Genomic DNA, 17,049 nt, shown 5'->3' on the forward strand with positions numbered 1-17,049 from the left:
GGGGAGCTGGCGCTCAATTTCCCGAGGGCGGGAAGAGGAGGAAGCCGCCCCCTCAGGCAACGCGGCCCGGGCTGGGAACGGGCGCAGCCCCGCCGGGCCCAGCTGAGCGCCAGCTGACGGCGGCGACGTTTCTCTCGGCTGGTAGAGGCCTGGATCCCACCGCCCCCGGCCCGCCCTGCTGGACAGGCCGCCGCTCCCAAGCTGCGCGACGCGGCCCCGCCCCCAGATCGGCTTCCCCGCCCAGCGGCTGCCGTCACTGGCAGAGGCCAACGCCGCCGTCCCGCCCCTCGGCCGCTGCGGCGGCGGCTCCTCCTCCCGGCGGGCGGCCCCCGCTGTCACCGAGCGCGGGCCGGGCGGTGCGGAGCGCGGTTCCCCCCTCCCGGCGCCGCGTCTGCAGGCAGCTGGCGGGGCCGGGCCGCCGTAGCCATGTTTAGGAGGATTTTGCAGCGGGTAAGAGAGTGACGGAGGCCGGCCCGGGCAGCCGCGTGGGGAGGCGGCTCCGCTTCCTGCTGCCGCTGCTGGCGGCGGGGCAGGCAGGGGGCAGGCGGCGCGTGTAGCAGCAGCAGCGGCAGCAGCATGACTCCCCGCACTCCCACCTCCGCGGGCGGAGCCCCTTTGCCGTGAAGCAGCCCCCCCCCCCCACACCTCTCCAGCTGTGGGGCAGCCTGCAGGGCCAGGCCGGAGGCGGCGCGTTGCTGTCTGCCCATTGGGATTGGTGCCAGGAGGTGCCACACGCACACCGGCCATCTGGTCTGGGCAGGGCCGCCTTGTTCCCGCCCGACCTGGCCGAGGAATCCAAATGGCGAGGGAGTTGAGAGATGTAGGCCCGGGTCCCAGCTCCTCTCCACTTGACTCCAGCCGCAGAAGGTGGCGTCCGCCTAGCGCTGGAGGCCTGTTTTGGTGTCAGGAGAGGGTTAATGGCAGGGCTGTCTGGCAGGGAGGTGGCTCTGCTGGGGTTGGAAGACATTACTCGCTCTCCGAAGCCTTGTGTTATTAAACATACATTTCTTAGGGCCCCCCCCCTCGCGAAGCTCTCCGAGCCAGTGGACACTGGTGCTCCCAGGAGAGCAGAATGAACTCAAGTCACACACATTCTGTAACTCAGACCTGCAGTAATGCTGGGTAGGGTATTTCCATTCTACTCTCCTCTGGGCTCTGATCAATAAATAAACTCTGAAGTCAAACGAAATACAAATGCAAGTCAGGATGCCAAAATCTACCAACCAGGTGTCTCCTTTATTTTAGGGATTGGTTTTTGTGTAACTTGAGCTAGGTTTAAAAATCCGTGTGTGCTCTTTGATTTTGAACCCTGCCTCTCCTGCTGCTTCTCATCTGCCTTTAAAACAATCTCAGTTATTTACCTTGCTACTAGTTTGTTGTGGTACATGTCCTCCTAGTAGGTTGGTCGTGGTTTACACTGGGGTTGACCATTCAGTATTATTGTGCAACCTAACTTAGATGATTGTTTTCACTGAAGTTGGATAATTGGTTCAGAGTGCAAAGGGAAAGCTTTCATCTTTAGTGTTCAGTGCTGGGATGTACAGAATAGAGTTGAGTCATCCGGCTAGTTGAAAGGGTGTGCTCTAATTCCTACATAGCTTTCTTGCAATGTCAGTGTCATGTAGAACTTAGTCATGCATAAGCGTTGAAAATAGCAAATTTCACTATTTGACACCAGCTTTAAATGTTGACTGTTTTAGAAGCAAATTTGTGAAAGGATTTGAAGACTTTTCAAGTTGTTCTAATAATACTTTACATAAGGAACATGCATTGCAACAATGGGGACAAATCTTTATGCTTGGGAAGACAGGATATTTGTGTATGTATCAGTGTACTTCTCAACTTGGTATGACTGATTTTCTTGTGGATCAGACTGTATTTCAGACATAGTTTCTAATCAGTTTAAGGTTTTCCCCTTTCCTTATTTAAAGTTTACAAGGAATAGGTTTCCTGCCTGATTCCTACAGTATTAATATAATAGCAGCAGAAATCATGGAAAGTTTACTTCTGGTGCTAGTCAGCTTAGGTAACATTAATAGTTGTTGGAAATGTGGCTTAAAATATACATTTAATTAACATGCTTTTTCTTCAAAATCTCAGGGCAATATAAATGTTTCTATATTTTAAAATTGGAGTAAAGACAGTTGTTTTTAAACAAATAAACATTTCCCTGTCATTTTTGAAACTCATACTTAGAGCTAACTTTGAACAAAAATGAAACTGGTTTAATTGATATTTATTGTTCAAGCTGCAGGAAATATAAAATATTAATAAACGTCATAGTGACTATATGAACTTTTAAAAATGTTTCTTTTTCTTTGTTATTAATAACGTGGATAAAATATGTGCTTATAACATATGATTAAGTTAACTGCAAATCATGTTAAAATTACATAAATAGTTGTATGCAAGGGTTATGTTGAAAGTAGCTCCTGGAATATGATTAAGCCTTTACCAAATTCATGGTCATGAAAAATGCCTCTCAGACTGTGAAATCTGATCTCCCCTGGGAAATCTGGTTCGCAACTGGGGCTCCTATCCTGCACTGCACTCCTGCTGGGGAGAGACAGGACTTCCTCTTTCTCGACAGGGCCATTTCAGGAATAGGTCACATTTGGGAACCTTCCTTGCTGCAGGCTGCTGCACAACTTGAGCTGTCTCCCTCCCACCCACAGCACTCCCCTTTCCTCATGGAGAGGCTGTGCTTGAGCTGTCTCTCACATGCACACTTGTATGGAGAGTTGTCAGCCCTTGATACTGATGGGAAACTGGAATATAAGGTAACCTCACTCCCACATTTCTGCCCCCTTCTGGCAGCAGCACTGGTTTTACAGCTGGGTGGCCAGACAGCTTTGAAGGCAGCATCCTTGCTAGCATCAGGGCAGAAGTAATGATGGCAATCCCAGAATTTTCATACAATAGCATTGTGACTCCTCTCATCTTGACTCCTTTTTGCATTGGGACCTCCAGAGTTAGAAACACCTGAAAATGTGAAATTGACTAATTTAAAACCCCTTCTGCCATGAAATTGACCAAAATGGACTGCGACTTTGTTAGTACCCTATGTTGATTTGACAAAATAAGAGAGAGACACCTGATTTGCACTAAAATAATAACTATTTATAATTTTTTTATCCAGGTTGTATGAATACGTACTAGGAGTATAAACTTTAAAAACTGGGATACTGTGTTCTGAAACTGCCTATTTAAAGCATGTATTTTTTTCTATCTCTTTAAGCATTTGATATTTGAACACATTTGATTAATAATGAAGAAAATTGTATACATTTTTGAAGTCACCAAAACAGATATATTTGTAATATTATTTTGTGTGGCCATAACTGGAATTTGGTTAATATTTTTCTTCCTAAGCCAATGAGTAGTTATGACTAACAACAGAACACAAATCCTGAAAAAGTGCAACATAGGGAAGTCTCCCCTTTGTAACTTTTCATTTTGCATAGCAATTGTAAGACAGCAGCTGAAGCTGCAGACAAGCTGTTTTCACTTTATTCACAATTTTCATATTTTTCTTTGAAAAGTTCCCTTTCAAAGGTGGTTTTTTTTTTCATACTAGAAAATAAACAGAATACTGATTGCAATTTTTCATAGTTCATTTTAGTTTTTGAATGTGGCACAGCCAACGAGGTGGTATGTCTTTTTTCATTTTGTCCCTCTTTTTTAACCAAGATGTTTTGAATGTGTTATTTAGGAAGGAGAACTGTAGAGTCCTGCAGTTGAGATGCAAGAATCCCAAACATTGTTGTAGGCTGGGGACCTACTGGCTAAGCAGCAGTATAGCAGAAAGGGACTTAAGGATTATGGTGTATGAAAGGCTGGATGTAAGTAAACAGTGTGCCTGTGTAGCCAAGAAGGCTAATGATGTATGGGAGTGCATTAGGGGGAGCATTTTGAGCAGATCTAGAGATGTTGTTGTTCCCCTCTGTTCAGCACTGGTGAGGCTGCATCTGGACTATTGTGTCCAGTTTTGGACCGCTAGTATAGAGAGGAGGTGGATGTGCTGAAGCAGGTTCAGTGGAGGGCAATGAAAATGATTAAAGGTCTGGAGCACGTGACCTATGAGGAGAAGCTGAGGGATTTGGGCTTATTTATTTTGCAGAAGAGAAGACTGGGTGTGTGATTTAATAGCAGCCTTCAGCTTCCTGAAGGGTACCTCTAGAGAGGATGGAAAGAAACTGTTTTTAGTGGTGACAGACGACAGAACAAAGAGCAATGGTCTGAAGTTACAGAAAGAGAGAAGTAGGTTGGATATTAGGAAAAACTACTTCACCAGGAGGGTGGTGAAGCACTAGAATGCATTTCCTAGAGATGTGGTGGAATCTCCATCCCTAGAGGTTAATTAGTCCCGGCTTGACAAAGTCCTGGCTGGGATGACTTAGTTGGGGCTGATCCTGCTTGAAGCAGGGGGCTGGACTCAATGACCTCTTGAGGACCATTCCAGTGCTTTGATTCTATGAATTGATTCTGTGATTGCATAGTCATCTGTTGTGTGTTGCATCCTGTCTCTTATCTGTTTTGTATATGTTGTCTGTTAGGTCCCATTCCTGCAGTCAGGTTTGGATGGATGGACCCTTGCTTTTTTATGGCTTCCCATTGACTTCATTGGGTCTCCGTGTGGATGCAAGGATCTGCCTGCATGGATCTGATGGCAAGATAAGAGCTGAAAACTTTGTCCTTTGAGGCAGGAGCGGTTTTATTTTGCCTGTCTATGAAGCAGGTGGTACGCTTCAAAATAAGTAAATAATATTATACACTACACAAAAATGAATTTATGAATGTCTGATCTATAAGCTTCTCTTTTCTTTCTGTCTTTGTAAATGCACACACAGCTAATAAAAGAAAGGGACAAAGCTAATATCTTGAAAATTGTTCAGAAGCAGAGACTTAGTGCTGTCGTCTTTTTGTATTTTAATCCTTGCATTTACTATTTGTTAGGGAATTCAGAAAAAGTGAACAATAGTAGCCTTAAGCTATGTTTGAATTTCTGCTGGGCAAATGGGATAGCTTCACATTCATAATGTTGTTTTTCATTTATTTTTAAAGAGATTGAGTTAAATCTAGTTGGAGAAATGCTTAAAAGGGTGCTGCTGTTAAGTTGGAGTACAGCTGTACACAGGCAAGTGACTGTAAAAGTGACAGTGGGGATCCATATTTATATTCTCAGTGATTCCATGAGAGGTGGTAGGTTTCCAAATTTAAAATAAATAAGTAAATATATGCATAAAATGTTACCTGGTTTTCAAAGGGGAAACTGCTGTCTTTGGTGATGGTGACATTACTGCATTTAGTTAGCTCCCCAGTTGTGTTGCTACATGAAGAATTTGTAGTTCAGAGTTTCTCAACCTTTGTTAATAAAGCACCTCTTAAAAAAAAAAAAAGAAAGTACCCCCAGACTTCTCTTGCATACCGCTAAGGGTATGTGGGCCACCAGTTGTGAAACATCATGCTAAGGTAATCCGAGGTCTTGAAACAAGTGCCATTCAACCTTTCGAGATTACTGTACCCTTTTCAGGAGTCAGGTTTGTTTTGCAAGTCACCACAAAAACATGCAAAAATATCACAGAAGATAATGACTGAAAACATGCTGACTTTCTAATATCTTATCAAATAAATGAATAGGAATAGAAATCTTGTGCTTAGATTTCAGCATAAGGCATATGAATCAGTAGAAATAAGTCATTGTCTGAATGAACTTTTAGATTGCACTGACTTTGCTTGTCAACCTCTAACAATTTTTGGATCTCTGTGCTTTATGTATTGAGTCTGTTCTGGTAAGGCTATGGGCTGAAGAAGTGGATCTGTCTCACGAAAGCTCATCACCTTATAAATTATTTCGTTAGTGTTTAATGTGCTACATGACTGCTTCTTTTGTTCTGATAGAATACAGACCAACATAACTATCTCTCTGTCTCTGTAACTTTACTAGTTGTTCTTTATGTAGCCTGTTGTAAAACTAGGCAGATATCTAGATGAGTTGATGTACCCCCTGGATGACCTCATGTACCCCCAAGGGTACACTTACCCCTGTGTGATGTTGTGAGGGGCGCTTGTGTGTGATTTGTAACCTAGGTGACCAGGTTCCCTGCTGTGGGTAACTGTGGCAACCAGGCCTGGTCATTTGTAACCTGAGCAACCAGGTGACACCTTTCTTGGAGACAGACAAGAGCCCTTCTGGGTTTTAAATTTGAAAACAGAGAGCAGTTACAGTGAGAGGGTCTGGAGAGGAACAAAACCAGGCTGGGCTCCAGCCACTCCAAGCCTGGGGTTTTCTCAGGGAAGGGGTTCTCCTCCCCCCCAGTATGGGTTAGACAGACCACTTCTGGTTGCTGTGCTGACATGTCTGTCCCATGCTGCGTCTCTGATGCCTAATTAACCTTCTGTTCCATCTGCTGAGTGAGAGTCACTTCTGGCTGTACATGTGGTACAGAGCTTGGGGATCCCTGAACCCCATTATACCTGGTGGCAGTAATGGGATTTACTGTTCCCGATGGATGGAACATGCTACAATAAGTGACAAGGGTGTAGGCAGAAGAGTGGCCAGCAATGGCCAGGCGTGCTGAAGGGCGGTAAGGTGCGGTCCCCAGAGGCGGAAGGGCCCACAGCCTAGCCCTTGGGAAGAGTAACCCACAAGGAGGCTGGCACGCTGAAGGAACCTTCCACGAACAGCAGCAATGGCATATTATTGGCTCCTTAAAATGGACATTGTCCAGTAAGGCAAGAAGAGAGGGCTATCTGGTGGTAAAACCACCAAAACTCAGCTCATTTCCCAGCTGGAAAAGATTGTTGCTTGGAGTAGGGCCAGGCCCCGTGGAGAGTTGTCAGACAACCCCTGTGGATACTCCAGATCCCTGCCCAGCTGAGTCTCAGGAAGAGGCAGGGAGCAGCCAGATAAACCCCAGGGCTGCTGGAATCCACATGGGCAGTGGCAGCTCCTCTCTGCTCAGCCCCTCCTCCATGGAGCTGAAGCATCTGGAGATTGAGCTGTGGCTGAAAGAGCTGGATGACTGGGGAAAATAGCAGCAGCATGAGCAGATGATGACAAAGCATGAGTGGACCATGGCAGAACTGAGAAACCCAGAGGCCCTGGCTGCGGTGAGTGGGGAGTGGAGAGTGGGGGTGAAAGGACTGGCAGTCACTTTCAGAGGTTTGTGCTGTCCCAGTGTAAGGGTGTAGGGGACCTGGATGTGTTTCTCACCTCCATCGAGTTACCCTGTGAGGTCTGCCAGGTCCCCCAGCTGAATGGCTCTGGCAGTTCACCCCCTTGCTGGATCAGAAGGCCGCAGCGGTGGTTAGCCAGCTGGAGGGGCAGCAGCTGGGGGACTACCAATGAGTCAGACAGACCATGCTGCATAATATGGGCTGACCCCTGAATCACATAGGAAGAAGTTCCAGGAGGTGCACAAGGGGCTGGAGGAGACCTGTGTAGACTGGGCCTCCCACCTGATGCAATATTTCTGCAAGTGGGCGTTGGGGACAGTGGCCCAGACTGCAGAGGACCTGGTTAAGCCGATGGTCCTGGAATGATCCTGTGGAGTGTGCCTGCGTGACATGAGGCTATGGCTTGAGGACTGGAAGCCAGAGGACCCACACAGCACAGGAAAGGTGGCTGATGAGTTCGTGAATAGCTGGGCCAGGTGTGAAAAGGAATTCCAGAGAGAAAGGGAATCCCGGAGAATTGGTTCCTGGCTGTGCAATGGAGGGAATCACCTACAATGTAAGCCCAGGAAATGGGCCTGCCATCCGCCCTACCAGAGGAGCAGCCAATGCTTGGATGGAGCAGCCAGACTGAGGTACACAGGGAGACTTGGTCTGTTATTGCTGTGGGCAGAAGGGGCGTAGACAGTGCTCCAAGGTCCTCAACAGGCCCAGCAGGCTGGGGCCTCGTGGGGTCAACTGGGTGGAGTCTGAGTAGCCAGAGGAGCAGGCTGCCCCTGAGTCAGGGGCTGGCAGGCTGCCCTCAGCTCAGGGGGTGGAATCCGCTCAGGTTGGCTTCTCCAGGAGACCTGACATTCCAGGGGTGGGCATCTCCGTGTACCAGGTGGGTGCAGGGCTGCCTTGGTGGAGCGAGTGCCTCATACCCCTCGAGGTGGATGGGAGGAAGGTTGTGGGTTCTGGGATATGGGTGCAGATATGATGCTGGCGCGGCTCAGGGTGGTGGCACCAGGCCGGATGATGCCCAACTCCTAGTTAACTGATGGGAGTAGATTTGACCCCTTTCAAGGTGCCCATAGCAAGGGCACACCTGAAATGGGGGGATAAGCAGGGCCCCAAAGAGGTGGGTGTTCACCATTTTTTGCCCACTGATGTACTAATGTGGAGTGACCTGGAACACTGGCCAGGTGATGGTTCTCGGGCCCTGGTCTTGACCCACAGCCGAAGGACGTGAGGGGTGCTCTCCCTGGGGTCTGGGGAAGATGTCCAGCCAGAGTCATAGGGTCCTGCCTTGGGAGTCAGGGGGCCCCCAGGATTGGGATCTCACAGGCTGGTGGTACTTGAGCCAGGTGGGGAGGGAAAAGCGGCTCCCGTCCCTTCCCCAGCCTCTGAGTTCCAGGCTGAGTTCCAGAGAGATCCCCCCCTTGCAGAAGCTGAGGGAACTGGCCAGCCTCAGTCCAACCTCAGCACTGGGGCAGGGCTTCAAGGAGAGATTCCTGTGGGAAAAGGGTTTCCTATACTGGGAGTGGATTCCCACACGCAAGGTGAAGCTGTGGGGGATCCAGAGGCAGCTAGTGGTTCCCCAAAAGTACCGACTCAGGCTGCTGTATCTGGCCCATGATGTCCCACTTGCAGGAGACAAAGGGATCCACCGCACCAGGAAGAGTCTGTTATGGAACTTTTTCTGGCCAGGAGTCTTTGCTGCTGTCCTTTGATATTGCTGGTCTTGCGACCCCTGCCAGAGGGAGGGGAAAACCTGAGACAAGGGGAAAGCTGCCTTGAGGCCACTGTCCATCATAGAGGAGTCTTTCTAGAAAGTGACCGTGGACACAGTAGGACCCTTTGACCTGTTCTGGGAAGAAATACATCCTGGTGGTGATAGATTTTGCACTTGCTGCCCAGAAGCTGTGGCCCTGAACTCTATTAAGGCTGACACTGTGGCAGATGCACTGCTGTCCATCTTCAGCAGGATGGGGTTCCCCAAGGAGGTCCTTACAGATTAGGGGTCCAACTTCATGTTAACTGTGCTGCAAAGCTTGTGGAAGACGTGTGGGGTCCGGCACACCTGGGCCACAGCCTACCACCCTCAGACCAAAGGGCTGGTGGAGAGGTTCAGTGGGACCCTAAAACAGACGCTGAAAACTTTTATGAACCAGCACCCACATGACTGGGACAAGTACTTACCACGCCTGCTGTTTGCATACAGGGAGGTTCCCCAGGAATCCACAGGTTTCTCCCCATTTGAGCTGCTGCATGGAAGGAGGATGCGGGGACCCCTGGACTTGCTAAGAGATGTGTGGGAAGGGACGGCCTCTCCCGAAGGGGAGTTAGTAATGGAGTACATATTTGCTTTCTGAGAAAAGTTCACTGAACTCATGGACGTGGCCAAGGAGAACCTGTCCAGGGCCCAAGGGAAGCAAAAAGTCTGCTATGAGTGCAACACCTAGGCCCAAGCCTATGCCACCGGGGACCAAGTGGTGGTTCTTATACTTGTATATCAGAACAAGCTGCTAGCAGTCTGTGGTGGTCCCTTCAGGTCATCAGACAGCTAGTAAGGAGAACTATTTGGTGGAACTGTCGTACTGGGCTCACAGCCACTGCGTGTCCCATGTCAACATGATGAAACCGTACTTGGACAGGGAGAATTTGGTCTTGGCCATATGCAAGCACTGGGAGGGGCATGAGGATGATCCCTTAGTGGATCTGCTTTCTGGGACTGGAGCTTGCTCTTTGCTGGAATCTATCCCCCTCTCTGACCAGCTGACCTCTGCCCAGCAGATGGAGATCAGGGAGATGCTGTGTTCACACCAACAGCTGTTCTCTGACTGGCCCGGACCCCCTAATGTGGCTGTCTACTGAATAGAGACAGTCTCCCACACTCCTATAAAGTGTAAGCCATTCAGAGCCATGGGCAAAACAGCCCAGGACCTAGTACGGGAGATCCAGGACTTGCTGGCCCTGGGGCTGATCCAGCCATTCTCCAGCCCCTGGGCCTCTCCCATAGTGCTAGTCCCTGAAAAGGTTGGGTCAATCCAGTTTTGTGTGGACTATCACAAGCTCAATGCCATCATCGTGTTGGAGGCCTACTCCAGGCCTAGGCCTGATGCCCTCCTGGACAAGCTTGGGGGAGCCTGCTACCTCACCACCATAGACCTCACTGAGCGGTACTGCAGAGTACCATTGGATCAAGATGCCTGGCTTAATTTGGCTTTTGTCACCCTGGTGGGGCTCTATGAGTTCCTGATCCTGCCTTTCAGCCTCAAGGAGGTGCCTGCCACCTCCCAGAACCTGATGGACTAGGTGCTGAGGGGGATGGAAGGTTTCACTCTGGCTTACATCAATAAAATTTCTGTCTTCAGCCAGACGTGGGAGGACCACGTGTTCCAGGTCAGCCAGGTGCTAGATTCGACTGACTATCAAAGTGGGGAAGTGCGAGGTCGGGGATGGCTGAGGTGACTTACCTGGGCCACAAGGTGGGCAGCAGCTGCTTAAAGCCAGAGTCAGCTAAAATGGAGACCATCAGAGGTTGGATGGTGCCCCCAAACTAAGAAGCAGGTCCAAACCTTTATTGGGATGGTGGGGTGCTACCAGAGGTTTGTGCCCCACTTTAGCTCCATTGGAGCCCTCCTAACAGAGCTGTGTAAGAAGGGTAAGCTAGACAAGGTGGTCTGTACCGAGCAGTGCCAGTGTGTTCCCTGGATGCTGAAAGAAGCCCTAGGCAGGGCCCAGTGTTGGTAAACCCAGACTTTGCCAAGCCCTTCATGATGTTCACTGACACCTCAGACACTGGGCTGGGCGTAGTGCTAATGCAGGGTGAACAGAAAGGGAGAGAAACACCCTATTGTGTACCTGAGCAAGAAGTTGCTGCCCCGGGAGCAAAACTACACAGCCATAGAGAAGGAATGCCTGGCCATGGTATGGGCTCTTGGGAAGCTGCAGCTGAATCTATTTGGGTGGCACTTCACATTGTGTACAGATCACTCATCCCTGACCTAGCTGCATCACGTGAAAGGGGCCAACACTAAGCTCCTCAGAGGGAGCCTGCTCCTGCAGGACTACAACATGGAGAGGGTCCATGTCAAGGGGAACAACAGTATCATAGCTGATGCTCTGTCACATTGGGAGGGAGATGAAATTCCCCCGTCACTTGCTAAGTGACCCTGCTCAGTTCAGTCTGGAAGGTGGGAAAGATGTAGTGTAGTGTAGTGTACTGTACTGTACTGTAGTGTGTGTGTGTGTGTGTGTGTGTGTGTGCACGTGCGTGTGTGTGGGCATGTGCGATTTGTAACTTAGCTGACCAGGGTCCCTGTTGGGGGTAAGCTTGGTGACCAGGCCTGGTCATTTGTAACTTGGGCGACCAGGTGACACCTCTCCCAGAGCCGGACAAGAGCCCTGCTGGGTTTTGAATTTGAAAACAGAGAGCAGTTAGAGTGAGAGGGTCTGGAGGCTGGAGAGGAACAAAACCAGGCTGGGCCCCACCCAGGGACTCCAAGAATGGGGTTCCCTCAGGGAGGGGGGATCTCCCCCCCCACCAACATGGGTGAGACAGACAACTTTTGGTTGCTATGCTGGCAAGTCTGTATCATGCTGCATCTCTGATGCCTAATTAACCTTCTGTTCCATCTGCTGAGTGAGAGTCACTTCTGGCTGCTGAAGTGGTGCAGAGCTTGGGGATCTCTGAACCCCATCACCCTGAGAAACATAGTTGACCTTGTTTTTCAGCTGCTATAGTGACTCTGCAGTGCCAACAGTAATAAACTTGTAGTTAAAATAATAAATAAATACAACTCAGGCACATAAGATATGCACAAGCAGATATGTTGAGTAAAAAGGTGCTAGATTTACATAAGCATTTTTCCAATGCTAATCATACTTTAGTGCTTCAGAATTTTAATCTTGTAAAAGTCTGTATTTATCCAGGAGTGAATAATTAGAAGACAAACATGGAAACCAGAAGGGCATCTACCTTCTTCCCTTTTCTTACTGAGTTGTACTGATCGGACCATACTTGTAAAGCTAGGCATATACATTCTGACATGCACAGTACATGGTATAGTAGTGTTTAGCTTGAAGCCTTAACTAAACGTGTCGTCAGAAATATTGAGTAATGGAAAGATTAAAGTAAAAGATGCTTTCCCTACTTGCTGGTAGAGCCCATGCACACTAATTTTGAAATTTCAGCTGTGGAATGATTTTGAGATTTCAGCATCTTCACAGTATCATACTAAATTTAAACAATTATAAGTAGCTTATCTCTGCTCTGTTCCTAATTGACATGTGCATTTTCCCAGGTTTTGAAAGCTAATATTTTTTTAAGAAGCACACAAAAAGTTTTCTGTAGCGTACTTTTTACTGTGCTGTAGGCTGAATCTGTGTCTGTTTTAATTAAGCATATTACTTTCAAAAGGTTAAAAATATTTTACCCAGTATTGTGTGATAACTTTGTCTGTATTTTGCATAGCGCAAGCAGTAAGACGTACTGCAGTTCATTTCAGTCATTTCAGTGTGATATAGTACATCTAAAATCTTGGAATCATAGAATACTAGAACTGGAAGGGACCTTGAGAGATCCTCAAGTCCAGTCCCCTGCACTCAGAGCAGGATCAAGCACCATCTAGATCAATGTTTCTTAATTTTTTTGAGACCATGGAACACCAAACAATAATATTTATGTGGAACACCTATGAAAATTTTCTTCAAAATTTGAAAACAAATACTAAAATGAAGTAATTGAATCAGGTATCATAGCAATAAAGAAATAACATTGTATTTTGTTTTAATAACAGAAAATGTAGACCATCAGTGTATGATACAAAAAAGTGTCAGGCGCTCATGGCACACCTGTGAGTTGTTCACAGAACACTAGTGTTCCATGAAGCATAGTTTAAGAAACACTGGTCTAGCTCATCGCTGACAGATGTTTGTCTAACCTGCTCTTAAAAATCTCCAGGGATGGAGATTACATAACCTCTCTAGGCCATTTACTAAAGTGTTGGGCCACCCTGACAGTTAGGAAGATTTTTGTGATGTCCAAACTAACCTCCCTTGCTGCAGTTTAAGCCCGTTGCTTTTTGTCCTATTACCAGAGCTTAAAGAAAATAATTTTCCTCTCTCCTCCTTATAACAACCTTCTAGGTATTAGAAGGCTGGTATTATGTCCCCTCTGTTTTCTGTTTTACAGACTGAAAGAAAAAAAACAATTATTTCAGTGTTTTCTATACCTTTCATCACTTTTGCTCTTCTCTGGACCTTCTCCAGTTTATCCACATCTGTGGAGTCCAGAATTGGGCATAGTACTCCACTTAAGACCTACTGTACTACTTGTATAGTAGAAGCATGTACTACTTGTGTGTTGCTTACTACACTCCTGCTAATGCATCTTAGAATGATGGGTTTTTTTTGCAGTGGTGTGTCTCACTCTTGACTCATATTTAGATGGTGGTCCACTAAGACTTCTAGATTCCATTTTGTAGTACTCCTTCATAGACAGCGATTTTCCATTTTGTACATGTGAAACCCTTCCTTCCTAAGTAGAATACTTTTAATTTGCCCTTATTGTATTTCATTCTGCATAAGAACATACGAATGGCCATACAGGTTCAGACCAAAGGTCCATCTAGCCCAGTATCCTGTCTTCCAACAGTGGTCAATGCCAGATGTCCCAGAGGGAGTGAACAGAATAGGTAGTCACTGAGTGATCCCTCTTCTGTCATCCATTTCCAGCCTCTTGACAAACAGAGGCTAGGGACACCATTCCTCCCTATATTGGCTAATAGGCATTGATGGACCTAACCTCCATGAATTTATCTAGTTCTTTTTTGAACCCTCTTAAGTCTGAGGCTATGTCTATACTACATCATAAAGCTGATTTTAAGGCTTCCATCTCCACTGCTCTCCAGGTGAGCAGGAGGTAGGTCACAGGAAGCCCACAAATGTGAATTCATCACCAGGAGGCCCAGGAAATTTAAGGGGCACCTGAAAGCCTGAATTTCTTTCTAGCCATCACACTGGTAGCCATCACCTCAGTAGCCATCTCCTGCCATCATGAGTAGTCAGGTCTGTGACCTGAGTTCTCAGGGTTGCAAGAGAGCTCCAACATGGTCCATAACAAGAGCATGGATCTCTTTGCTGTTTGGGGAAAGGAGTCAGTGGTGGGCGGACTGCAAGTCTGCAAGCAAAATGCAGATATTTATGAAAATATTTCTCGTGGGATGGTTGCCAGAGGTTACTTCTGGGATGCTCAGCAATGCCAGGTGAAGGTGAAAGAACTCCAGCAGGCTTATTATAAAGTCTGGGAAGCCAAAGGGTGATCTGAGTCATCTCTCGAGATGTGTCGGTATTATGAATATCTGGACGCTATTCTTGGGAGGGACCTGACCCCATTGCCTAATCTTAATTGGGACACTTCAGGGGGCCTCTCTGCAGAGTCTTGGGGGGAGCAGAGAGGAGCTGAGCTGGGGGAGGAGAGGCAGGAGGAAGAGGCCAACGGAGAGGAAGAAGAGGGAAACAAGCAGGGGACTGAGGAAGCCGTTCCCAACAGCTGAGAGCTCTTCTCCATCAACCTCGAGCTAGTCCCTTCTATGCTGATACTGAACTACTGGGGCCCAGCTGCTTTTGTGAGTATTTTTTTTTCTAGACTGCTACAAGCAGGTTGCTGGGTTTAGGTATAGGTTTTCTATCGCTCTGTGCCTCTCAGAACAGCATGTTAATATTTCTGGGGATGCAGCACTTATCCTTTTGGAGATCTCTGGGAAGGCCTCATCCAGGTACTCTTGTATTTTTTGCGTAAGGTTTTTGTGCAGGCCTGACTTACTGTGGGTTCCACGATCGCACACCTTGCCATGCCAGGCAACCAGATAGTGATCTGGTATGGTGCCACTCAGCATTTTGGCAGATTTTCCAAGCTTGTGCTCACCCAGGATGAGCATCTCTTCTTTTTCACTGTGTGTTATTCTTGGGAGGGTGAGGTCTTCTTTGGAAATTTAATTAGATTTATATTCAATGCTTCCTGCCTGTTTAAATTTCCCAGGACTGCATTGCTGCACGATGTGGCTGGTGGGTGTTCTGTCTTCCTCCCACCTGCCACGTGGCTGGCAGGATCTCCTGGCCTTCTCTCCTCCTACCACACTGTTGGCTTGATTGGGAGCCAGCGAGAAACATTTTTCCACCACCATATGACTGGAAAACTTTCCTCCCACCTTTCTTAGCACTTTCTACAGACTCCTCCCCACCCAGACAGCCATGCAGCTAGAATCAGCCCCTCCCACTGCGACACGCAGTTGCTGGGCTCTGCACACCCTGTTCCCAGACACCGGCATGCCCACATTGTTTTTCCGTGCTTTAAATGATCTTTTCCCTGATGAAGATTGCTCTGGGAACTGCTGAGAAAACTTTTTCCTCTGCCGTGTGGCTCGAAAACTTTCCCCTCACCTTTCTTTGCACTTTGAACGGATCCCTTGCCACCCAGCTGCAGGAGTCTACAGACCCTGCTCCCAGACACCAGCATGTCCAGTGTGGGTTTTCCCTGCAGAGGGTTGCTCTGGGGACCACCAAGAAAACTTTTTTCCCTGCTCCTAACACCATCTGGCTTCCTCTCCTTCAAATGTGCCCCGCCTCCCACACAGAGTAAATCAGGCAATAGTTTTCCATGTCCACAATGAAGTGGTCTGAATAAGTGATGGCTCGTGCAATGCAGAGTTTGCTTCCTTGCCATCCTTAAGAAGCCAGAAGTGTCTTTGCAAAAAGAAAGTTTCTCTTTCTCTCAAAAAGAAAAAGTAAAGACAGAGATCAATTCATTCTATGAGTAAGAGCTTTGTGTGAATTGTATCTCAGTTTTGACCTCATTTTTCAGCAGGCATCCTCAGTGTGGGAGGCAGGATGAGGAAGCATGAAAGGTGCAAGCAGAGCCTTATCCTGCTGGAGCTGGAGCAGGCTGAAAGAATAGCTGCTGACAGCCAGAGGGCCGGGCCACAGAACATCAGCGGCAGAGTGTCCTGGTGTTCAGGAGAGAGGAATTGGCACAGCTGAGAAGAGGACATGGTACAGCTCCTGATGGCTGTGAGAGAGCAAACTGAGATCCTGCACTTCATGCTGGAGCTGCAGCGGGACTCCCTAAACAGGATTCAGTTTGAGGACTCTGTTCCTTGCTGCCTGGGCTCCCATCAGTATAGGTCTCCCACCCCCCTTCGTCATGGTCTCCGAATGCGAGAGGGAGGGCAAAGACAGTGTACTGCTCCATCCCCAAGACCTCTACCCACTGCAAAAGGTTATTTCACCATCCTTGATATCCCTTCTTTTCCCTTCCGCTTAACCTTTCCCCCCCCAAACACAAGTATTCTTTTTATGACAACCACAGTCTGATTTATTGGTTTACGTGTGTGGTGGAGTAGGATGCACACATCATTGTGGGGAGTGCACAAAAGGGGCCTGAGCAGGGTAGAGAGGGCTGACAGCACAACTGCTGCTATGCAAAGGTCCACAGAGGAGTTGCAGCAGAGGAACCCACGCAGGGGTGAAGAGGGCTGATAGCATAACTGCTGCCATGCAGAGGTCCGCAACGGGACCTGCTAGGTGGGGGTTGCCAAAGCTGATGGGGCTGATGAGACCCCGGAGGCACCACTTGGGCTGATGGGTTGTCGGTGGTGCTTGCCCTTGGGCACAGGGAATCCAGGTGCCAAACCTGGCTTATAGGATGGATGTGTGCACCTCTGCTAAGAAAAACCTTACCTTCTTCCCATCTGAAAAAATACAAACGTTCTGTTAGTGAAAATAACCCTCTCTTTACATCCATTTTTTCCCAACACCTTAACACTTCCCCCTCCCCAAATAAAAGTATTATTTCTGTGAAAGCCATGATCCGATTTATTGGTTCACATT

The 17,049-nt window shown here is 47.9% G+C and overlaps 1 protein-coding gene across 3 annotated transcripts in view; it reads left to right on the top strand.

The window, feature by feature from the left end:
• The first annotated feature begins 288 nt into the window (after positions 1–288).
• Positions 289–17,049, top strand: part of EEA1 (early endosome antigen 1) — a 160,195-nt gene continuing 143,434 nt past the window's right edge. For all 3 annotated transcript variants that reach the window (XM_075011958.1, XM_075011967.1, XM_075011976.1), the window contains exon 1: positions 289–450. In XM_075011958.1, coding sequence (XP_074868059.1) covers positions 427–450 — 24 coding nt within the window. In that variant the 5' untranslated portion in view covers positions 289–426. The remainder of the gene's footprint in view (positions 451–17,049) is intronic.

This window comes from Carettochelys insculpta, chromosome 1 (genome assembly GCF_033958435.1).
Source record: "Carettochelys insculpta isolate YL-2023 chromosome 1, ASM3395843v1, whole genome shotgun sequence".
NCBI lineage: Eukaryota > Metazoa > Chordata > Testudines > Carettochelyidae > Carettochelys > Carettochelys insculpta.